This window comes from Anneissia japonica, unplaced genomic scaffold (genome assembly GCF_011630105.1).
Source record: "Anneissia japonica isolate Jap-2015-1 unplaced genomic scaffold, ASM1163010v1 scaffold288178_len262860_cov156, whole genome shotgun sequence".
NCBI classification, from domain to species: Eukaryota; Metazoa; Echinodermata; class Crinoidea; order Comatulida; family Comatulidae; genus Anneissia; species Anneissia japonica.
This window is the reverse complement of record NW_022698840.1, coordinates 237,598-262,530: the sequence shown is the minus strand read 5'-3', so window position 1 is coordinate 262,530 and position 24,933 is coordinate 237,598. Positions and strand designations below refer to the sequence as shown.

The window sequence follows — 24,933 nt, the reverse complement described above, 5'->3', positions numbered from 1 at the left end:
TTCAGGTAGAAAATGTTAGGGACTTTTTAATGTCCTCTAATCAGTAGTCATTATATATTTGGTACATTCCCTAGAGTCTAATTATCAATTGTAAAGGTCAAATAACTGGATTTGGCTCATCTCAAAATAATCCACTCTACCATTGACGACAGATTATTCTGAATCTTGGATAAAAGGTGGGGTGGGGATACAGTTCTTGTGTATCCAATAGTGTTTTCAAGCAACAAGGTACAATTACATGACCAATACTACATGTATGCAAAAGTTCATACGTTTTCATGTTCATAAATTCAAGTTCGCTAGTTTGCAAACTTTTGACGAACTTGATGACGTCCGTGTCACAGATGCACGGACGGATTGCAAAGGTTCTTATTCCTTTACAGCATAGGAAACAATAATAATAGTCATTGCTTACCTCACCAATCATCTTTACATTCAGTCGGAATTGTGATTCTTGGTAAATATTTTCCAAGAACCAATCAAATGATTTACATTTTAGTTTATTTCTTAATTCTTTTCGGAATGTAACATCTCCATATTCTGTTTTACGAACACCTGAAAATGAAAAAAAGTTTTGATGGAATCGGTCTATCATTCAATTTGTTTAACCATATACAAAAAAAACTATTTAGTATAAAGAGAATTCTCTATTGGTCAAATTACCAAGCCATACCGTAAGTCAAAAATTGCCCAGAAAGAACATGCAGTTTTCCTAAAGTGTATTTGTTGTGTTAGAATTAAAAATACATTAAAAGAAGTTTTGGCATGGTCAGAAAGTGGCGCTGCTGACTTTTTAATAGGGGTGTTCCCTTAATAAGACTGTTCCCTTAATAGGCATTGGCTGTAGTGTTAAGATGGATACACACTGCAACCGCCAGCCAGTGAACCAACTCTACTCCCCGTGACTTCTAGACAACATGACGCTGTCTGCTAATTTTCGAAGGCAGTCTGAACGTATCAACATTAAAAACAATCCGTTGCATGCGCATTGTGATGCTGCGTCAGGGACGAATCCAGGGGGGGAGCCGTGGGAGCCACGGCTCCCCCACTTTGTACACAGTGTTAAAATTTTAAAGCTTATTCTTGAACCAATACAAATTCTTTCCTGGGATCACTTAAAATGAATACTTCTGAACATGTAAATATCCATCAGTACACGTTATACATAGGCCTAATAGAACACATAAGCCTAAGCATGATTTTAAAAAAATCTTAAATCCATAAATCTCAGGCCAGGTCTTTTAAGATAGAAATGCAATACTGTGGTTCAATTTTGTTTTTATTCTTTTGCAAGTTTCTTTAAATGTTTGTTTAATAATACTACTACTAATAGTAATAATAATAATAATAACAATGATGATGATGATGATAGTAATAATTGATATTAATATTAATAACAATAAAAAGTGAAGAAAATTGTGCTAAATGCGAAAAAAAGTTGTGATTTGTTGATTATAATATAGTATATATAGTTAAAGCTTAGTAAGCTATAATTAGGCCTAAGTTGTCCTGGATATTAAGTAGATTCCTGATAAAAGATCATGAGAAATTTGTTGGCGTTTCATTTTGACTATAATGGTAATGTGATGATGATGAATGTTATTATATAAAAGTGTTATTTCCGGCCATCTCGAGAGGTACTATTTCCTCAAATTTTCTCACCTCAGCCCCAGCCATGGTGGGGCTGATGTGGTTGTGAAATCACGTTTTTGAAGTAGGCCTATATAAAGTACATACTCAAAGACAATGTTTTTAAGCTTTGTTTTCTATTGTGTATACACACACATTAATAAGATCTATGGTTGACAAAAACCCCTGATAAAAGATCATGAGAATTACTTTTGGCGCTTCATTTTGACTAATGGTGATGTGATGATGATGAATTTTACTAAAAGTGTCATTTCTGGCCATCTAGAGGTACTATTTCCTCAAATTTTCTCACATCAGCTCCAACCATTGTGGGGCTGGGGTGGGTGTCGACTTACAAAATGCCCTCCCCCTCCACTTTTCAAAACAGATCTGTGCCCTTCCCATGGGTATGACATTAAACTCCATCGAGCCGGCTCCTGATGTATGTCTTAGTGACTGCTGTTTGTTTTTAGGATGTGATCTGGTTTTTCATGTCCATTTTTTGTGATTATGACTATTCTGGATAAAGACTGTTTTGAGCAGAGGTGGATTCAAGGCACCCCTCTTCATTTTTTAAGGAAAAAAGAGGAAAAATATATTCAAATTGAAGTGTGAGAGTGTAATTTCCGGCCATCTAGAGATGCCCTAATCATAAATTTTCTTACCTCAGCCCCAACCATGGTGGGGCTGAGGTGGGTGGTTTCTCGGTCTGTGAAAGTCCCTCCCTGGTTCACCTCTCTTTCGAATTCCTGGATCTATCACTGTTGATTTATTATACTAGTGTATAATTATTATTTCGCTTATAATGCGTCTATTGCAATTTTCACTTTATCCTCTCAAACAGTCCTAAGAACGTTCAGAGTGCGCTACTTCACAGGGGGATTCGCCCCCCCCTTGACCCCACCGGGGGTCATGCGTAATTCGCATAACGGCTCCCCCCCTTTCAAAATCCTGGCTACGTCCCTGTGCTGCGTTCTTCATAGAATCGCACTGGCCAACGTCCGTCGGGCATTAAGAGCAGAAAAAAATTGCCTTAAAATGACTTCTTCTATAATTACTTGGATTCATTTTATAATAAAAGTTTTTATATTGATCCATCCACACCTCTGCTAGTCTCTGATTATTAAGATTAATAATTTTACCCAATGACCGTCGTGCATTAAGAACAGAAAAGAGTGCCTTAAAATGAGTTCTTCTATACTTACCTGGATTCATTTTATAATAAAAGTTTTTATATTGATCCATCCACACCTCTGCTAGTCTCTGATTATTACGATTAATAATTTTACCAGTGCCTCCAGGGAACGTATAAGGGGTAGATTTTCTGAACACATGTCCAACATGTGAACAAGTAACTATTTCCAATACACCTCCACACATCCATATCTGAAAACAGAGAATAGAAGTTTTGTGCTTTGATAAAATTGATCTGTCACCCTCTACAGTTGGATGTGAAATTATTAGTATTTGTGCTACAAATCATATAGCACTTAATTCCAACAAAGCCATCACAATATTACCCCTGGTCATTGGATCAAACACATATTGAACCCATACTCAGCTCCATCGGAGGAAATTTGTTATATTGCAGATAGTAATCAGCGCATTTTGTGTTTAAACCTACCAGGTTCCCACTTGTACTCTTGGGCGCAGAAAGACAACTGTAGGTAAAGTGCCTTGCCCAAAGACACAAGCAAGGGATCGAACCCCTGACTTCATGGATAAGAAGCTGACCTGCAACCGCTGTGCAAAAACTGCGTTAATAAATTATGCATGCACATATTCAAGTGCCTTAACATTTAAAATATTACTTAGATAACAAGGATCGTTACTTTGGGTTAAAATTGTCCAGGCCAGCCTGACCCATAACACCCCACCCCCAACTTAAAACCACCTGTGCTATAGCACAATAAATCTCACCCTAAATGAAATTTCTAGGTTCTCTCCTCCCCAGACATCCATTCCAGAATCATAAGTTCCTATCTCCTCAAAGTAACTCTTATCAATTGCAAAAAGACCTCCAGCCATTGTTGGTGACCTGAAAAATAAAATCTCATCAATAAATTTGTGATTTTCTGTGATTCAAATATATAATCTTACATTTTTACATTGAAACCAGCAATCTACACAGTCTGTCGTGTTTCAGAAAAACACAATTTATCCATTTTTTGAGAATTTGGCTTAGGGGCACCCTGTGAATGTAATCTATCATGGGAAGGGATCATATACTCCAAACAATTTTTAAAATATAAAATTAGTATCATGCATATTTAATTACTTTCCCAGCTGGTGGCGGTACAGTATGGTTATGATTAGAGTTCCTATATAAAGAGAGTTGCGACATATGAAGCTGCTGGGTAGTCATTTTGGTACCTTGCATGCATGAGTGAACGCAAAGCCTATGCTACAGTGTGGCAATTGCAAAAATAATAAACAATTGAAAAAAATAAAAATATTAATAAGAAAATTTTATTTCATAGTAAATATCTGTTAATCAACATGTGTTTGAAATTTATAACAAAATTCCAAAAGAAATTGATTCTATTATTATTCTATTATTAACTATTATATTACATGCAATTTTTGCTTGACCAAAATTGTTTCATTTGTCTGCAGTGGGGGCCCCAGCAGGGCAAGGAGGCTTAAGCGCCCCCATCGGACAAGTCAAGCCCCCCCCCCCAGCCAAGCTCGTTGAATTGTCGGACCAAAAAATGAGAGCATTGACAATGGCAAAAAATTTGGGAAAAAACATTCAAATATCACTTGGTTAACCTTTGGAAAAATCTTCCACTAGATAAATGGAATTCATTAAATTCTTTAACTTTTATTGAAATATTTGATTTAATTTAAAACTATTTCTTTTTGCTTCTTGTGTATACCAATTTCAGATTTTTTTTCAAACAATTCCTTTAAATTTTATTTCATATTCTAAACATGTTTTTAACTGTTAACGGGACCCTATGGAAGAACGATGTAAATCGATTAAGTATTCAGAATAAAGACAGATTTTTATTTATCTATAACGTTTGAATGTTGTCGGTGGGAGGTGGTGTGGTCATATGGTGTGTTGTTACACATATTGAACATTAAAACATAGAGTCATAATTTGTAATCATGTTTGTGTGCAGCATGCAGTATTATAGTAGAGATCTACTACTCTACAGTATATAAAAAAATCTCCCAGTGACAGTTACCAGCTTGAACAAAAAAAAAACCTTCTTTTCTCGTGGCCGGCCATTTATGCAATTTGCTATTATTTCCGTAGTTAAAAAGACAGACACCATCCGATATTCGTGGGTTAGAATGATTACATTTCCATAGAATGCATACTAAAAATACTTTTTAAAGAGATAATGATTGATGAATCAATTTCCAATTACTGGGCTGCCACACTTGACTAAACAAATTTAAATACAATACTTTTGAAATATACAATAGAAGCCAATGAACAACCATTGTACAGTATGACCCCAACACTTTTCTTTTCTATTCCAGATGGGTTTTTGCCTTTGATTCACATTTATTATAGATCAAGATGAATATACTTATTGAATTTGTAAAAATAACAGATTTCCTGTTTTTGTGACTTTAAACTAAACATATTTAAATGCAATACTTTTAAAACATACAACAGAAGCCAATGAACAACCATTGTACAATAGGCCCTAATAGTATGGTAACACAAACACATTTGCCAGACAGAAAGCCCTATCCTCCTATCCCTAAAGCTAGCCTACCTAGCTTAGTATAGGCCGATGCTGCATTAAAAGGGTGAAAATACACCAAGTTTAAAGGGCAATTTCTCTAAATTCAGCCTTAACGAAAAGTTTTCCTTTTGAAACAGAGTAAAATTACATTTAATAAGTATGTATACAAAAAAAATTATCTCGAAATAATGACACATTCTACGCCTTAGGCCTAATTTCGTAAGAATGGCTGTATTCGACTGGTCGTTCTTCATTAAACCACGCCCATATGCGCAGTGGTAATATCCTACTTAACGAAGAAGACCAGTCGAATAGAAAACTGGTAGACACTCTACAAAACAAAATGGCTGCATAGTTACCGCGATACACACTGCATAATCAAGGTTGCTTTTTTGACTTCATGTCAACTTGTGATTAGTTTGGAATCCATAAAGATAGCTTACATTCCTTGTAGGCCACAACTGATTTGTTTATTTGCACCATGGAGATACCTGTACCGTGTACTGTGGTACTGTTCACACAGACTGTACATTGGCACCACGACTTTAAAACGTACATTATCGCTACCAACTAGACTCACATTTCACATATTTCCCGAAATATTTTGACTTCAAAATTCCCTCAAAATCATAGTATAAGCCCTCTCTCTTTCTCTCTCTGAGAGTGGGCTAAACATTTAAAAATAGGCATATACAAAACCAAAACATGACTTTCACAGTGTAGAGTGCCATTTCCGGCCATCCAGAGGCCATTATTTAAAAAAAATCTTATTTGGGAGGGGGAAATTTCCCTCCCAAACCCTCCCCAAGCATACAAGCTCAAGTCTTCCTGGCGGACAGCTTAGCCCCCCTCCCCCCCCCGAAAATGTATTGTAGAGCTGCCACTGTTTGTTTGATCATGTCTTTCCCCGGAGTTGTACATTACTGCAGAATAGAATAATTTTTAAATTTGGTGGTAAAAGTGCTTTATTTGTTTGGCTTCTATTGGCCATATATTTATAGTGAAATGACAAATAAATATTATCAATATTATTATTATTATTCCATAATCATTAGTATTCCTTTTGAAGGGTCAATTGCATTAGCATAACCTCTTGCCTACAAAGAAGCTTATTTTACGTGGTTCTAAATTAAAATGACTAAAAAAATCAACTTACCTCAAAGGTAAAGTGCGATCTCCTTTTCTCCTCTCATTTTCTCGTTGTGGTACGCCATACCATCTGAAGTTCAGTTTCCAGTTAAAGCCACCGTATGTCAAATCTGAACCTGCATGGTAGCCAAAATTATCATCGCTTATGACATCGATGATTGGACAAACTACAGTTTTCCTAATAAGAAAATATGTTTAGCATGATGTTCATTATAATTAAGCAACACCTATCCAAAGCATTGAATTGACAAAAACTGTTAATAAATGGACACAATATACAATGTAATATAATAAATATGAAAGCAAAAGCTAATAAAAGAAAAAGCAACATTTGCAATAAACGTATACTAGTAGATGATTATACATTGAATGCCAACTAATAATTTTTGTATTATGATTATGTTAAATTTAATTGAGCTCCTGTTCTTAACCTTGTTAAAAAAAAACCATTTGGGAGAACAGTACTTTTATATTGAAAATGTATCCAGTCAAAAGAAAGAAACAAAGAATAAAAGAAATAAATAAAAATAAATAAATAAAAAATTGTTTCAATTAGCAGACTATTCCAAATAATAATTTCAATGATAATAAGGTGGCAACTATTAGCAATCAAAATGAGTTTACAATTAACAATCCTTTAAATTAGTTGAACATATAAAAATCAGATTATATTTGTACATAAATTTATTTAGACAAATGTAGATGCACATTATAAACAGCAATGATATTGAAAATGTATCCAGTCAAAAGAATAAAAGAAATAATAAAAAAAATAAAAAAAAAATAAATAAATAAAATAAATAAATCAATAAATAAAAATAAATAAACATGTGGCAAAATAAACCCTAAAATACTACTATTACTATCAACTAATTAATAATATTATGCCAGTTTTTTATGGCATCATGCTAACGGCTTATATGCGTTTATACATTATTACGTAGATCACTGGATCAAACACAGATGGAACACTACTCATTTTCCTGGGGAAGAATTTCAAAATATTGTTGCTACTTTTTCACAACACATATTAGAGTTTAAGCCTACCAGGTTACCTACTTATACACCTGGGAGGAGAGAAACAACCCTAGAAGTGGTTTTCTCCAAGGACACAAGGAAATGCAGAGCAAGTGGTTCAAGCTTTGTACCTGAATGTTAAAAGCCTAAATCGCAAGTGCTGTTCCAACCGCTCCAACAATCAGCTAACTGAAAAAACACCTATAGTCTCTAGCTGTTTTCTCGCTTACAAAATGTAGAAACAAAATAAATGATATAACTGAGGGAAAGGCCATCATGATTTGAGGTGAACCTCAGAAAAATATATATGAAGCAAATTCAAAAAAGCCCCATAACAGGAACACATAACGAAGTCAGGATGTTCGCATTACACATTCCCACGCAGCCTGTTAATCCAAAGTCCTTGGTTAATCTTTCCTGGTACAATTTGCTAGGCCAAACAAACAACGTGGCTTGTATATCTTAACCTAAAAAAGTATGATAGTAACATGGCTTAATTAGCGAATGAAAGTGAATATAAACAAACTTGACAAACCTGTCTAAGTAAATCCTAGCAAGGAGTGGTTCAAGCCAGCCTTTAGTGCATTCACAGTGGGCATCAAGGAAAGTGATCACTTGCCCCGTAGCAACTGAGGCTCCTCTCAGACGTGCCCTAATCAGACCGCTTCTTGTCCCCATTCTCTCTACTCGCACCGGTACTGGTAGCTGGGCCACATATGTCTCCAACTGCTTACCCAAAAAATCTGATGGATAAAAGGAATGATTTTTATATAATAATAACATAATATAATATATATATTTCAACAAAAAAAAACCAAAAAAAAACAAAACATCAAGACTACAAAATATACAAAGGAGAGCTCAGACGAAGGGGGAACAAGTTCCTATCACCAAATGGTTTCATCTGCCCAAAAAAACGAAAATAATGATGACATAAAATATTAGGCATATAAATTAACATAAATTCTATTATTAACTTTGCTGTTGAATAAATGCTGTAGTATCTATTTTAAAGTTGTTTAGAGAAGTTGAGTCTTGTTTCAATTAGCAGACTATTCCAAATAATAACTTCAATGATAATAAGGTGGCAACTATTAGCAATCAAAATGAGTTTACAAAACAATCCTTTAAATTAGTTGAACATATAAAAATCAAATTATATTTGTACATAAATTTATTTAGACAAATGTAAATGCACCATTATAAACAGCAATGATATGGAAATTCCGAGATATTGAATAAATGTTTGACCTAAGGAATCTGATGTGATTTTTTTTAAACCCAGAAATTATCAAAGACACAATCATTTTGATAACTAACCACAAGTGAATTAGAAAAACACTTCAATAATCTAATCACTGAAATACAGACTTACTGTAAAGTTTGGGGAAATCCCCAAAATTGAAATATTGCAGTCTAAAACCAAGTCACCCTGCACTTAAATAATAATGGCTGGACCAGATTAATTGAATGGAGCTAACAAAAGCCAGGCATTTATATTCTTATTGTCATGAGTTTTTTTTTTTTTTTTTTTTTGCATAGACTACTAATTGAAGAAGTATAGAGGATTATGTGTATCAGCAGGCTTTGCACCTTAAATTTCTGATAAACAGTGCGATGTTGTTTTTGGTTCAGTTAGGTTTCAAGTATTTCTTGAGTTCGGGTTCATGGTCTAACTTTTTTTCGTTCTTTTCTTTTCATTGTTGTCTTGAGGCTGGTTCAACGGGAGGCACTATACATTATTATTATATTATTCGCAAATCGCAAATTATTAAATTATTATGTATCCATATATATCTCTATTTTTTATATTTTGATATTTTTGTCTTTTCTCCTTGTCTGACTTGTCTTCCCTTTCCTTTCCTCTTCTATCTTTCTTCTTTTGTAATCTGTTTGGGCTCTGTCCCCTCTCTTGTCGTTTATTTTAAGAACATGATCCTAGGGAGTTTTTCTTTTATCCAATTTTTGTAATGTATTTTCTTCGTGTTTTTGAATAAAATTGATTTTAAATAATCATTATGTTAATACAATTTTAAAATGAGTCCTTACAGCCCTCCAATATGTCTAGAATGTAATTACATTCAATATTTTTGTGGGAGTGGTTTTTGTGATTTTTGTTTAGAAATGCTTGACTACCGACAGATGAAAAATAAATAAATAACAAGAAATATTTCCTATAAAAAAACGCCACAACTTCTGTAGCTTATTCAATTTGTGTATACAGCTACTTCCAAATTTATCCTATGTGTACATTTTGTTATCGTATTTAAGTTAGCTCTTGAATATTGTCATATTGACAATGACAAATATCATAGGGCTTATGTACTGGTATATTTTGTTGAACAATAAGCAGGTTTGAGAAACACTGATGAACATCATCATCATCATCATTATCAATTAATATCCATGTGAGATCTGTTATACATTTATGTTTCTTAATAATTGGAACAATATTCTTATCTTTAAACTTCCTAAATTTATTTAACATACATACATACATTATCCATGCTTTTGACATGGTGATAAAGTTTGGGTAAGCACTTTATATCACTATTTTGATATTAATTGTTTATATCATTTAACAACATACATATTGACAATAGCAAATATCATATGGGCTTATGTACTGGTATATTTTGCTGTAAAATAAGCAGGTTTGAGAAACATTGTTGAACATTTATTAAGACTCATGTACGATATTTTTATACACTTATGTTTCTTAATAAATGGAACAATATTCTTATCTTTGAATTCCTAAATTAATTTAAAAATTAACAAACATACATTATCTATGTTTTTGTTATGGTGATCAACCCCACTTTGTCTGGGTTGTAATCCCATTTAATTATAAGCTGTCACCTAGACTCAAGGCTCGACCACGTTCATAACCTTCAGAGGCTTCATCATCAACTATTGTCGATCCACTACTGGACAAATTTTTCGGATGTCGACGCCAAATCAATCTTTTTCACTTACTGTGTTGCACGATTTCACTCTTCCCCAATAAATGCTCATCTCTTAATCTAGTTCAAGTTGTTTTTTTTCCCTTGTTCGTTCTGCCATCCACGGGGTCTGTTATTGTTTGTTGTTTGTACTCCTGCTGCCTACAAGTTCAACAACCAGAATGAAAACCACTAAGCCCAACCACATTTTTACCATTATTGTTATTAATATTAATAATAATAATAATATTAATTTTAATATTATTTTATTTATTTGTATTCATTCCCCTCCTCCACTATAGCTTGGCTAGGCCTTTCTACTACTGCCGCCAGTGTGTGGCTATTTTATATGGGTCGATAAAACATGAGTACTGTACGATATCTCGATAATAGTTAGCCTAATCCTAACCCTCTCCAGCGTAAGGCACGTATTTTTCGACATTAAATGTGGAATACCCTGGCTCTACTACTTGGCTAGTAGTAGTAGTAGGCCTAGGCCCTAGGTTGTGTCGTCAGTTTCTGTGGTTATTTTGGATTGTATTATGGGATTGTCAATGCATAGGTCTACGTACGTAGGTATGACAATAGAGCCTAATATACTTTTTTTGCGATAATTTAATTACAATTCCCCTTGATGAACACTGATGAACTGGCTGTAAAGATAGCCAAAATAGAGGCTTTCGACCTGCTCAAGTTTTCATTATATTCCATCCATAGTCCTATATAGTTTTCCCGTTTCTATTTCATAACCTCTTCGCAGCCGCTGGTTTCTGGACGATTTCTTGATAATCATACCCTCTTCGCAGCCGCTATTTGGTTCTTAAGATGTCTTAACAGCCGCTATTTGGTTACTGAGACATCTTTTTGGTAACGGCGCATGCTCGGCATGCCTTGATAACGTCACTTACTTCCAAGCGCATGCTCACTGGGTCTTTTTTAAATAATTCACAGACGTTATTTGGTAACTGCGCATGCGCATTGCTTAGTTTGGAATTCTCATTTCTTCGTAGTAAAAGCTACCGCTACCTACAGTTTCTTAATGACTATTTCCTCTTGATCGTTACAGTCTAAATGTGCGGCACGGAAAATAGCTTGTTTTACAGTACTGGGCTCCCCTCTTTCTCCTTTTACTTTTTCTTTTCTATAGCTGTTTGGAAGGGGGAAGGATTCCTCCTCACCCCTGTGGCTAATTGGATCCTCCTCTGGTTATCATATACTAGTGGTGCATCTACAAGAAAACATGGCAACACACATGCTCCCCGAAAAAAGCTTGCACAATCCCAACTTCTACCCTTGAAAATCTGCTAAGTAAACAAATTAACTGTACTTAAAAATCACCTCAAACTACCTCATTTTTTTGTCGATTGGTGGTGACACACATATTTTTTAGATATATTTTGCAGAGTTATTTGTAGCCAATTTTGTGGCACATACCATATTTGCCAGATTCAAGATTCAAGAAATTTTATTTGTCCATTTAAAAATACAGAAAATTGTATTGCTTGGCAGATGACGAATGTACAGATTGGACATAAATAAAAAGAATGCTCAACAAATCTGGGCCAAATTGAGAATACTGGCCTACTTTTGAAAGTAACATGAACAAAAATATAAACTGAAAACTGAATTGTAATACAGATTAACAGAGATGTGTATAAGAGACAGTATATCCTATATATTATATCATGTTAAAGGATGCATACATTTTGTTTTAGGCAGAATTGAAAAAAAAATAAAAGTAAAAATCTTGTTTTTATGACATCTACGGTAAATTGTATTTATGTAACCTTCAAAACAGCTTTGTTTGTGAGCTACTGGTATACATCCAGGAACTACAACTATTTCCTATGACAATATCACTTTCCCTTCAAACCAAGCCTTATTTCAGTAAGATAATTTCAGTTCACTAAAAGGTAAGCTACTTTTAAATATTATACAATATTTATAAAAAACAATAGAGATGGAGGATGAATATTTAGCTAAAATTGTAATAATTCATAAATAATTCATGTCACTTTATTGAAATTGTATAACCAACAGATTGGATAATACAAAATATCCCAATAGTATAGTAATATAAGTATTGTACTCTATAAACCCTAAAGTACTTTTCAAACCAAATACAATATAAGAAAAATTGTAATAAATTCTATCAATTACTATACAATGGTAGTGAAGAAGACAGCGGAATGTATGCATGCATCTTACAGTATGTAAAACATTTACAATTTTTTGTTTTATTTTTTAGGGATAGACAATTCAGTTTGCACCAATAAATAACATCTGAAAAAATGAAAACGTTGAGTGTGATCATAGCAGCTTTTGTTCTGCAAACCGCACATTCTGCTGAAGTAACTTTACCTGCAAATCAAGTAGCCAATCCTAATCATAAATTTACTTTTGTGTGTATCACAAATCTGACAGATTCACAGAAGGATGAAAATTACAACATTAAATGGAAAAAGAACAATGAACTTATTGCAGTAAATAACACAGTGCTAAGGTACAGTGGACAGATTTCGAGTTTCAGATTCCCTACCCAGCATCAACTAATAATACACAATGTTAGTGCAGAAGACAGGGGAATGTACACTTGCATCTTGGAGTTCACATCTTCACATCTTCCTTCCACAAATTCTTCAACAAACTTACTTATTAAAGGTTACTTGCCCAAACCATTCTGTACAAAGCCTGTAAGCTATGAAACAGGACCCACTACACTGGTGTGTTCATCTGAAGTAAGTATTCCTTTTGTGAAAATACAACTGCTTAATAGTACAACAGGAGATACTGTAGTAGAGGTTGTCCAAAATACTAATGTTGGCATTTTCAAATTGGAACACACAATTGACGTCAATGAGATTGGAGATGGCCAGTTTACATGCAGAAGCAGTTTCGCAAATCAGAATCTCCTTGAAACTAAGAAGTGTTTGATTCGATATTCAGATATTATTCCTTATACAACTGAGACTACATATGGAATGCAGACAACAGGCAACGATAAAACAAGGATAATAACAGCTCAGACTGGAAATACGACAGCACCAAAGAAAGAGTTCCAACAGCCTATTCTAGATGGCAGCAACCTGATCATTACTGTGTCTCTATGCTCAGCATTTCTCATTGTGTGTATCATTAGTATTTGTCTACTATGCAAGAAAAAACTATGCTCTACAAAAGAAAGAGAAAAACATGATTACGCACAATGTGTTCCAATAAGCATCCATTCAATTGAAGGAGTGGAAACCAAAACCTCAATTCATAACACCTATGAAATGAAAAGTATGCGCAATAAAGGAGAAGTTCAAATAGTTTTACAAGAGATGTATCCATACCATGGTAAAGGGTTACGAAACTCTTCTAACGTTGTGAAAAGACAGATACAAAGAAGTCTTTCAATGGAAGCAATAGAGGGCGGCACACAAGGAGATTACACTGACATTGGGCCATCCCGCTGGTACTCACAAGGTATCCTCACTAAAGAATTTGAAAGAGAATTGTGGCAAATAAAACATGCAACAAATGAAGTAAATGAGCAAGAGGATCATTACTATGCATCAACAGATTATTATTCAGAAGATAATTCTTATAAACCAGCAGATATTATAGTTTATGCATATACAGAAGATAACCCAAGTTACCAATTTCCAGACTATCCACAAGAGATGAATTTAAACAAATCTGCAGATGATCAATATGCCAATGATCAGCACCATGAATCTACTGATCATCAGAAGAAAGATCGACTGCCAGAGCTTAATTATCAAGAGAGATCTTCAGACAACCCTGTGGAGACTCATCAGTACGAGTCTACAGACCTAGAAATTAATCCGCCCAATACTTATTCAGACTATTCTTCTTTAACTGATGAAGCACATTATGAAAATTTACAAATGAAGTAAATGAGCAAGAGGATCATTACTATGCATCAACAGATTATTATTCAGAAGATAATTCTTATAAACCAGCAGATATTATAGTTTATGCATATACAGAAGATAACCCAAGTTACCAATTTCCAGACTATCCACAAGAGATGAATTTAAACAAATCTGCAGATGATCAATATGCCAATGATCAGCACCATGAATCTACTGATCATCAGAAGAAAGATCGACTGCCAGAGCTTAATTATCAAGAGAGATCTTCAGACAACCCTGTGGAGACTCATCAGTACGAGTCTACAGACCTAGAAATTAATCCGCCCAATACTTATTCAGACTATTCTTCTTTAACTGATGAAGCACATTATGAAAATTTAAATTTATTAGGTGAAAGTTTGATGTGTTCAAATGATTATACTCTTGAAGATAATCCTTGTTATCAGTCAACAGATAATTCAAGAGATCATAAAAACTCATAAAAAACAGATTATCTACAGGAGGATAATCCTTGTTATGTTACAGTTTGACAAGCCTGGCTATGGGTTAACTAGTTCAGTGAATTGTATAGGAATAAGAAGAAACATGTCTGATTGTTCTTTAATTAAATCTTGGTTCATTACACTTAAATGTGTTGCTTTTAGCTTCTTTTCGATCGTTTAGGTATATCATTCATGATTTACACTACAACAGTGAAAACAAGATTGCAGAAGAATGGAAAAACTTCGCAAGCAAGTAAGAAGAGCTGAAGCTGACATTAATTTTCCAAACTGTATAGGAATACTTTTAAATGGCGGTCTTGTGAAAAACACAATTTTGTGATCAAGTTTTTGATTTTCAAATAGTAATTATTATATATCTTGATACTGAATATGGCATTATTACTATGATATATCTTTTAAGCTTTAGACCATATGACATATTACACACATACAATGCATGGTGAAGACATATCACATCCATATAAATATGATGTCATATCATGAAGGTATACCTCCATGGTCATATCATACCCGCATATGGTAAGACTTCATTCCCAGTTGGTAGAGTTTGGAGACAATATATATGGTCAAAATCAATCTTTCAGTTTCACTTACTACAAAGTGAGAACCTGGCATCAATGAATGTGTTAATTGGCTAGATTGCACACATTGACAAACATGTTAAAAACTTTACTCAAACTAATTTTTCCAAATAACGATAATGTGTGTATTTTATTTACAGGTATTATTGATTATAGGGATTCAATTATTTCAGTTTTATTCAATGCAAAAGACAGACTTGGTGCAATTATTTTCTTTCGCAGTTTGAAAACTATGCGAACAAACTACACCTACATCAATGCTGCCTCCTATAGTCAGCATTTGTCATAGATGCCAAGTTAAACTAATTTGCAGGTGGAAAATTTTGTTTAAAAAACCCTCCCCCTAGGGGTCGTGGGCATTCCGGGGCATGCCCCCCCCCCCGAAAAAAATCCTTCCATAGATGCTCGGAAATACATTCTTTAAGCTAGTATTTTTGTCACTCTCATGAGCCAGGCACGTGGCGGTTGTAGTGTGTTCTTTGATCTTATCCGACCACACTGCAGCAAGTTTTATCTAATCTCACTCAAAAACTAGAGATTTTCGAATATTTACCGACCCTTATCAAAATTTATATTGGGAAGGTTACTTAAAATAGAAAGCCAATTACCTCAACCAGGGTGTGGTGCGCCACCATTTAATTGTGTTCAAATGTGTAACCAGGGTGAGGTGCGCCACCATTTATTTGTGTTTGAATGTATAACCAGGTTGTGGTGTGCCACCATTTATTTGTGTTCGAATGTGTTACAACAAAACCATCCTATTTTAAGCACTGTAATGATGGATATTTAGCGAGAGAGCACACATATATTTTTTATTATAGGCAATATTATGTGTGAGATTTTGGTCCTCAAGCGCGAAAGCGTGAGACAGACCGCAAATGCTGACGTCTCAAGCCGGATGTGTGAGCCTTGACACGTATGATTTGTCGATTGGTGGTGACACACATATTTTTTAGATATATTTTGCAGAGTTATTTGTAGCCAATTTTGTGGCACATACCATATTTGCCAGATTCAAGATTCAAGAAATTTTATTTGTCCATTTAAAAATACAGAAAATTGTATTGCTTGGCAGATGACGAATGTACAGATTGGACATAAATAAAAAGAATGCTCAACAAATCTGGGCCAAATTGAGAATACTGGCCTACTTTTGAAAGTAACATGAACAAAAATATAAACTGAAAACTGAATTGTAATACAGATTAACAGCAGTCACTTCTAGACACCCTCTGGATGGGCTTTCCTTGAAATAAACAATAGAAACTGCCAGGGTAAAATATGGTATGATTGTTTGTTATCAATCAAAAGTTGAAAATCAACATTGTAGCTTTACATTATTGATGTAATTTGTGGTAGGCCATCCATGGGAGAGGAAGTATGTTTCTGTGGGAATGCCTCTTATTGTGTGGGATGGCTTCCTTAAACAGAATTCTGACGCCTACAAATTGGCATGTCTAAATTTAGAATGCTAGTTGTGGACAGAACTGAGTTGAGTTTTAAGCACATTATAACAAAGCTTAGTTTACTACTGTCTATTGAAAATAATTGTAATCGATATTATATTTTACGCATGACCGGGACGTTATGGTGTTTGCCTTACAATTCAAAACAGCATTTTCTAACAACTACATTTATAACCTACGTCACAATTTTGTCTCTTAGACTCAATAAGCATTGAATAGTTAGCTGTACTAGTCCATAATAAATAGAAATTAAGTTGCACTCTGAGTGCATCATTCACATGAAGAAGTTTACTGTGTACAATGAAAGTTTATGTTAATAAAAAATATTAAGTATAGTCTCAATAAGAATTGTTTGATAAAATAATTTTTGATAGTGTATGCCTTGCCCATATATAGTCATGATGTGCCTATATATGGTCATTCAGTGATGTCATCACGACCATATTTAGGCATGTCACATGTTTTTGTCATATAAAATTTGATAGTCTGGATAGGACTTTTAGACATTAAATAAAGTATAATGCCATCGATACAAAATGTAATGGTTGCCAAGAATGCTAAACCCTTTGAAACACTTTCTTTATTGTTGCACTGTATAGACAATAACTCATGTACTGTAATGTAGACACACCCCAAAGTACATCCGTTCCAACATATGGTTCCTGTTAAAAAATGACCTTTGACAAATGATGCCTCAATGGATCAAGGTATTATATTTTCATATCAACATCCTAGAGGCCCTGCTTATGATTCTTTCTCTGATATAAATACACAAACTCAGTCAATTAAGTACCATCTCTAGTGCCATTATCAAAAATAAATTCAAAAATAAAACATTTCCATTTCTGTACATATTTGAATATGCATACATTGTAAGGCACAAGAGACAATGGGAGACATACCCACACAAGACAGAGGTGACTGTGGATGTAATAATGTGCAATAAATAAAACAATTATACTTTTAATATTTCATTTGCCATTCAATGACAGAAATATATGCTATTTGCACAAATGCTAAAAAGTGTGTAGCGTTGCGTGTAAGGTGTTGATCGTGAAATCAGGACTTGTCACCAGCGAATAGTAGAGTCAGCTTAGCAAGTTCCACTCAGCAATTTAATAATCACTTGAGTCTGGAATACATACTGAGTGTGCCCAATAATGTTCAGGGTGTTATTTCTTACAATTGCCATACATTTATGCAAGGCAGTGGTGTAACAAAATCATGTACAACATCCTTACTGGTGTTAACAGCTCAAGTAAAGCTTTTGATTTCGCAGTCACCTGAGATGGTGATGGCAGGGCAAGATGTAAATTTCATCTGCTTTGTCTCAGATGGACACACTCCCGCATCAATAGGATGGTCATTCCCGAATTCAGGTACCATTGGCCATAGTACTGCAGGCAGTACTCCTGTCTCTTATACACATCTTGCCCTGTGTACTCTCCCCACCCCAGAAACCCCACTGGCAGCATGACAAAGAAAGTTGCACAAAATGTTCCGGATTGCCAACTCATTATCCAGTGACCAGGGCGAAACAATTTTGCCAGTGCCTTGTACATTCTCTGGATTGTGATAGGTGCTATATAAATTCAGATTTTAAAAAAAATAGCTGCCAAACAATAATATTATTGAAAGAATTATAGTAAAATCTGTAAATCAATGAAAATGTAAATGCCTTTTTTAGATGGTAAAGTTAATAACTTATTTGATCATTTTACAGTAAGTGAGCAATACTTACTGTAAAATGATCAAATAAGTTTACAGTAAAAATACAGCAATACAACGGTTAAATTGACTGATGAAGGGTTTTAAAATTTTATTCAGAATATATTTACTTATTGTAAGTTCACAATGAGATAAAAACCATTCTATGAAAGCAAACTGGAAAATCTATTTTCGACTGACAACTTCATTGTCATTTTATGTATTTTCAAAAAATATTTCTGTATCCAATTACCTATATAGTATTAAAGAAACAAACAAAATGTATTCTATTTTTCATCAATTTGAACTTCCACACAAACAGTAGGAGTTTGACTCAAAAGAAATAGCTGACATGCTTACATACCGTGGAAACACTACATACGTCACATGGAAAAAAAACAATGAAAAGGTGACTATAAGCCTGGGTAAATAGAGTTACAGCTTCTTTGATATGCATTCATTGTACAGACCTTCCATGCATGATCAAGTATGCCCCCCATTGAAACTTACTCGGGTATAAAAAATCAGGTTTTGGTATGTAGGCGCAGCAGACAACAGAAGATAATATGCGTTGAATACACAGCATTCATACAGACAAGGCAGTAACAAGATTTCAAATTTTAAGGTTTTTAAGGCTGAATCACAGAAACATTATATGGTATATACTTTATATAAAAACAAAGGTAAGTTCGCTAGTGTAGAAAAGACATTATAGGATAAAGAGAAGAAACTCTCAACTGAGATTTGGAAACATGCTGGTCATAAGAGAATGCTATCACAGTTTAGCCTACAGGAGTTCAATTTCTTGATTCTAATTTGCATACTGAAATAAATCCTGTGTATTCTACATTGAGTATTTGCATATAAATTTATTTAAATTCATTACAACTTCATCCTATATGGAATGACTTATGTAAAGGCACTGGGTATAAATCAAATCACAAAAACTATAATATAATTAAATATCCCTTAAAGATGTTAACAAGTTGTACTCTTCAGTCATCAGTTTTTATACATATTTCAATTAAATTATACTTTGAAAGTGTCTTTAAATACTATATTTATTATTTTTAATGATATATTTTACCAGGAAAACAATTTCTCACCAACAAATGTAAAATAATGATATTAATCTAAAAAATTGCATAAGTCTATTTATACCTGTAATAATTCACAAAATATCAATCAGACCTGTGTTGTAGCTACGCCAGTCGGGTATACCGGCACTAGCATTTGTTAACCGGGACAGAGAGCAAATTTTAAAAATTTGACCGGCACAAAATGTGTGTAAACTTTAATTAAATTATCAGTTAAATATGTCACTCATAATATTCATATATTCCGATGTGGAAAGTCAAAAATTTCGACCCTGAAATTCTTGAAGCGGCTTATTTTACACCGGTTATCAACCTATTCTTACTTACAATTCTAAATTATGAACAGCGGCGAACACCATGGCAGCCTGCCAGCTGTCTCTCTCTCTCTCTCTCTCTCTCTCTCGTACTATCTAGGCTAGCCCTATTAATTAACCCCACTCCGTAATAGCCGGCACTCAAATCCGACTAGCTATAAAACTGATTCAGACTATTCATTAATGCCTAATAATTTCACTTTTCCTTTTAACAGTTTAAGAAAATTGAATAATTTTTACATGGACCTTGAAATACAGAGTGCCTGACTTCAGTGTAAAAAAATTACACAATTCATTGGAGATGGCTCACACCTGGTTGCAAGTTACTGTTTTAATTCTGACTGTGATTGCAACAAATAATACATATGCTGCTGAAATCTCTTTTCCTGATCATGTGACTATAGATATGGAGGGTGATAATGCTATGTTCCAATGTTCTTTAACTTTAACGTCTGGTGAAGCTGGTAATTCACATGGAATACTTTGGATAAAAAATGACACCATTGTAATAGCTACTAGTGACAGCATATCAGACGCCAGCGGAAAATATGCACTTGATGGATTTTCAACTGCAATGAATACAGCATTGAGCCAAACACTGAAAGTTACAAACACTGATATATCTGATCTTGGAACATATCAATGTATTTTTATTCTAAACACTCAACGAACAAATGTCAAGGCATCTGCTAGATTATACATTAGGAATTTTGTTCCTCCACCAACATGTCCTAATCCTACACAAACTATAGTGATGCCTAACGACCAAGTAACATTACGATGTACTGCAGATCCTGGTGATCCAGCAATACAGATGATGTGGTCACCAGCGAATAGTGGAGGAGTCAGCTTAGCAAGTTCCACTCAGCAATTTAATAATCACTTGAGTCTGGAATACATACTGAGTGTGCCCAATAATGTTCAGGGTGTTATTTCTTACAATTGCCATACATTTATGCAAGGCAGTGGTGTAACAAAATCATGTACAACATCCTTACTGGTGTTAACAGCTCAAGTAAAGCTTTTGATTTCGCAGTCACCTGAGATGGTGATGGCAGGGCAAGATGTAAATTTCATCTGCTTTGTCTCAGATGGACATACTCCCGCATCAATAGCATGGTCATTCCCTAATTCAGGTACCATTGTCCATAGTACTGCAGGCAGTACTCTGAGCATTTTCAATGTTCAGTCTAGCTATGATGGACTGATAGTGACCTGTACAGTTAATACAACTGATGGGCAGCAAGAGAGTGAAACAGCTGTACTTAATGTGATAGCGACAACAGCAACAGCAACAACACTAACTCAGCACACAACAACATTAACTCAACACACAACAACAACCACCACAACAACAATGGTTCCAACACAGACATACACAATGACACCAACTGCTTTGTGGATAACCTTATCAACTGATCGTCAACAAACATTGTTAAGTGACGGTACGTCAAGGTCACATGACATCACAAGAAACCAATCAGTCTCACCATTGAATGAAAAAGGCGATGAATCGCCCCTGAGTACCATGCTCATAATAATTATTGCAGTCTGCGGATCTATTTTTCTGGTGTTTGTCACTTGTATTATAGTAATCTGCTGCTTTTTAAAACCTCAAGCTCCGAAGTCTGCACACGATATTAATTTTCACATGGAGTATTATAAGAATGTTAATGTGGAAGATGAATTGAAAGATAACATGGCAGTAACAGAAATGGAAATTGATAATAGTGCAAGAAATGATTTTTCTGAACCTACATACATAAATTATGACCTTGAAAGTGAAGAAAAAGTAAATGAAATTTACTACTATAAAGACGATGGTTGGAAACCTCCTGCCATTTCTAATCAAACTACAACTCTCTAACAGATACAGTAATTGAAAAAAAATGTTCATGTTTTGTATTGTTTCATATGTATATTACAAAATATAATGTTTTAGTTTATATATATAAATATTTTTATTATCATATCAGATCTGCCTATTAGGCTATGAAAGAAATAACAGTAGATTATCCAGTTATTTTTTAAAAGGATTCTTTTTATTTAAAAAAAATTTTTCCTCAAAGTGGAAACTGACATTTGTAATTATGGATGACCAGGGATGTAGCTATGGTGGGCAGAGTTTGGCAAGGCCATCCAGCCTTGAATTTTTTCGCTCAGGCTATAGCTAATTCATGGCCCTCCACACACCTTTATTAACCCACTTTTCCATCCTAAAAATCCACTCTTACCACCCACCCACCCTTAAAATGTCTATCACCCACCCTTAGTTTTCTACAGCTGGATGATGGTGTCTTTTCACACTAGTCTTCTGACTTTTAGTTTCTGTGTAGCCTAGGATAGCTTTGTTTTTTCTTGTTTTTCCTTGTTTTGCGCATAGAGACCATGTACTTTGCGCTATATAAGTCTCCAACCATTACTAATACCATTACCATTAGAATGTATGGAATGGAGTACTGGTATTGGGTATTTATATTGCGCCTTACCCTTGCGGTTATGAAGCCAAGCCTTAATAATTCAGGAAAACTAAATTATTGACAATGATAGAATTATATTATACTTCACAGAACGTTTGCAGAAAGATAATAAAAAAATTTAAAAATTATTAAAAAAAAATTTACATCTAAGACTGTGTATGCTTTGCATAGACCCCTGTGCTGGTAATAAATTTCAAGATTTTTTTATTAGAAAGCTTTAAGCAGATAAACACTTATCTATGTCTCATTTGAAATTGATACCATATTTAATCCATTTATAATTAGCCATTTAACATTTTAAAATGCCAAATACGCATTTGTGTTTATTCTACCAACTCACCTACTTGGTTGTATTATTTTTATGTATGTCATAGTTACAGAAAAAAGAATAAGAATTAGAGTTTTCATCTTTCATTATTTTCAATATTATCTAACAATAAAATGCAGTGTGAAGGGTTTTATGCAAAATATTTGCCACTGTTGGAGCTAATGGCAACAGTGTAAAAATAAAGTGATGAAGCATGGACAATAGAGGGATTCGGTGATGTTTGTTTACAGGCAGTCATGTGACAACGTGACACGTGACAATAACTTGGGTGTACATGAAAAACATTACAGTGCAATAGCATAGGAAAAGATAATGTTATGTTTGTGAAAACAACCACCCACTGTTTACGTAAGAAATAAATGGCTTGGAAAGGCAATACAATTGTTCAAAATAGTGTTTATTTGCTTATCCTAGCATTCTCCTAGGATTGTATGCTTTGAAATCATTCATAAACCTTAGCTATAGCCCTAATATCGCAGCGTAGTTCGCGGTTCGATTGAAGACCATGACCATCATGCATAATTAACCGTATATGTGCAGGGCCTAGGACTAACATTTGTAAAAGAATTTCAATGTTTGCAGCCAATATCCTTTACAGCATTAGCAAAACCTTAAGGAAAAATTCTCAAGTTTAATTTCCCATCAATTTGGTATAGTTTACTGGGAATTAAACAATAAAAAGGGATGGCCGCAATAGCAATCTCCACGTAAAACACCGCTGTGCCAACCCATTGTTTATAACCAACACCCAAGTTAGGTCATGTGACGCCCATTGCCGAATCTATTGAACCACCTGGTAAACTGGATTCAATTTACCCTTAATAGGGAAACTTTTGAAAGTCAGGAACATTTATACCTATTTAGATCAACATCGTTTTGTAACATTTAATTGGTTTAGTACAATTGTAATACAGTATATTTTGGGACATGGGCCATTGATTGATAATAGAAAAAATATTTCTCTTTTTGAAAGAGGAAATCCCTTTTACAATATAATTCATCATAGAATAAGTGGATGGGCTTTTATAGTGGAAGACTACAATCTCCTACAATGCCAGTGGCGTACCTTTTATGAGCTCTTAGGGTAAAGGGGCCCTGAAGGTGGTAAAATATAAATTCTTTGATACAAATATAAATTCTGGAATTAAAGGTGTTCCAAAGTCAGTCTCTACTACAACTGAAATTTAAATACTGTCCGAAATAATGATGTAAATGTAAATTTGAATAAAATTATATTAATACAACAGGCTACAGTATTATTGATGTTGTGAATTGATTACTAAAATGCACTGGGCCCCCAAAACTTTATCGCTCCGGTCCATGTGACTCGTTGTTACGCCTTGTACAGTATCTATTCTGTATCAAATAGTGATAGGATTAATGATTTTTATCAAGCATTAACGAATGGCTTTACATCGAGTCTGAAGGTAGAGATCTACAAAAATTAAGCTGCGAATTGATAGTTGCGACACTCTCCTTCCTATACCAGATTCAGGGGTTCAAATATAGGCAATTCAGAATTTTATGCAGTGAAAACCTTACATGATTTTGCAGATATAAAACATTGTTTTACGAGGAAGTTACACAGATCTTGAAGATCATTCAATTGTCACAAAGGAATACTATTGCAATCACTTCCTATAACAACCATCATCTCCTATCTACTGTACATCTCATAGTTTTCTATGACATCATATTATGCTATTGCTGTTGACACAATGGGCCATGGAAAAGTTATAGTAGATATAAAACTCTATTTTGATTTGCTTCATTGCTGCAAAGCAGCCAATTCATATTCTTGACAACAATTTGACCTCTGAAAGGTCATTGTTTGTCAAAAAACGAGTGCCTAAGACGACTGAAAAGCGGAGTTTCCTTCTTTCGTTCTGCCGGGTAAAATCAATTACCTACTCGTACCAATGTCCGTATGTCGCGCTAGCCTTATCCTACTCTAGGCCTAGACTAGCTAGGATGGTATAGGCCTAGCCTTGAAGGGACGAAGGTCCCAATGAAAAACAACGTCGCTCTTTGATAGCTAACATTGTCTATTTAACATCACAATAATTCATTAGACCTATAGTTTTTTTTTAATTGTACTCGACAAATCTCAGCCGATACCTCGCACAACTCGA

The 24,933-nt window shown here is 34.4% G+C and overlaps 3 protein-coding genes across 3 annotated transcripts; 2 read left to right on the top strand and 1 right to left on the bottom strand.

The window, feature by feature from the left end:
• Nucleotides 1–312: 312 nt before the first annotated feature.
• LOC117102759 (polypeptide N-acetylgalactosaminyltransferase 1-like) lies at nucleotides 313–8,315 on the bottom strand (the record flags this gene model as incomplete). Its single annotated transcript, XM_033243165.1, has 5 exons — nucleotides 8,038–8,315; nucleotides 6,493–6,663; nucleotides 3,550–3,667; nucleotides 2,835–3,015; nucleotides 313–555 (listed from the first exon to the last, which is right to left on the bottom strand). Coding segments are annotated over exons 1-5 (961 nt in total), but the record flags the coding sequence as incomplete, so codon positions are not given.
• A 4,016-nt stretch (nucleotides 8,316–12,331) lies between these two features.
• LOC117102758 lies at nucleotides 12,332–14,807 on the top strand. The gene is made up of 3 exons (XM_033243164.1): nucleotides 12,332–12,357; nucleotides 12,693–14,008; nucleotides 14,380–14,807. The coding sequence occupies exons 2-3, from the start codon at nucleotides 12,736–12,738 to the stop codon at nucleotides 14,805–14,807; spliced, it is 1,701 nt and encodes a 566-aa protein (XP_033099055.1). The 5' UTR covers nucleotides 12,332–12,357; nucleotides 12,693–12,735.
• A 4,320-nt stretch (nucleotides 14,808–19,127) lies between these two features.
• Nucleotides 19,128–21,880, top strand: LOC117102765. The gene is made up of 2 exons (XM_033243172.1): nucleotides 19,128–19,265; nucleotides 20,209–21,880. The coding sequence occupies exon 2, from the start codon at nucleotides 20,295–20,297 to the stop codon at nucleotides 21,858–21,860; it is 1,566 nt and encodes a 521-aa protein (XP_033099063.1). The 5' UTR covers nucleotides 19,128–19,265; nucleotides 20,209–20,294; the 3' UTR covers nucleotides 21,861–21,880.
• Nucleotides 21,881–24,933: the final 3,053 nt, after the last annotated feature.

Excerpts from the sequence above, each read along its gene's own strand:
- LOC117102758 (XM_033243164.1), top strand. The coding sequence starts at position 12,736 with ATGAAAACGTTGAGTGTGATCATAGCAGCTTTTGTTCTGCAAACCGCA. Across the intron at positions 14,009-14,379 it reads TCATTACTATGCATCAACAG|ATTATTATTCAGAAGATAAT; the intron begins ATTATTATTCAG and ends ATGCATCAACAG.
- LOC117102765 (XM_033243172.1), top strand. The coding sequence starts at position 20,295 with ATGGCTCACACCTGGTTGCAAGTTACTGTTTTAATTCTGACTGTGATT.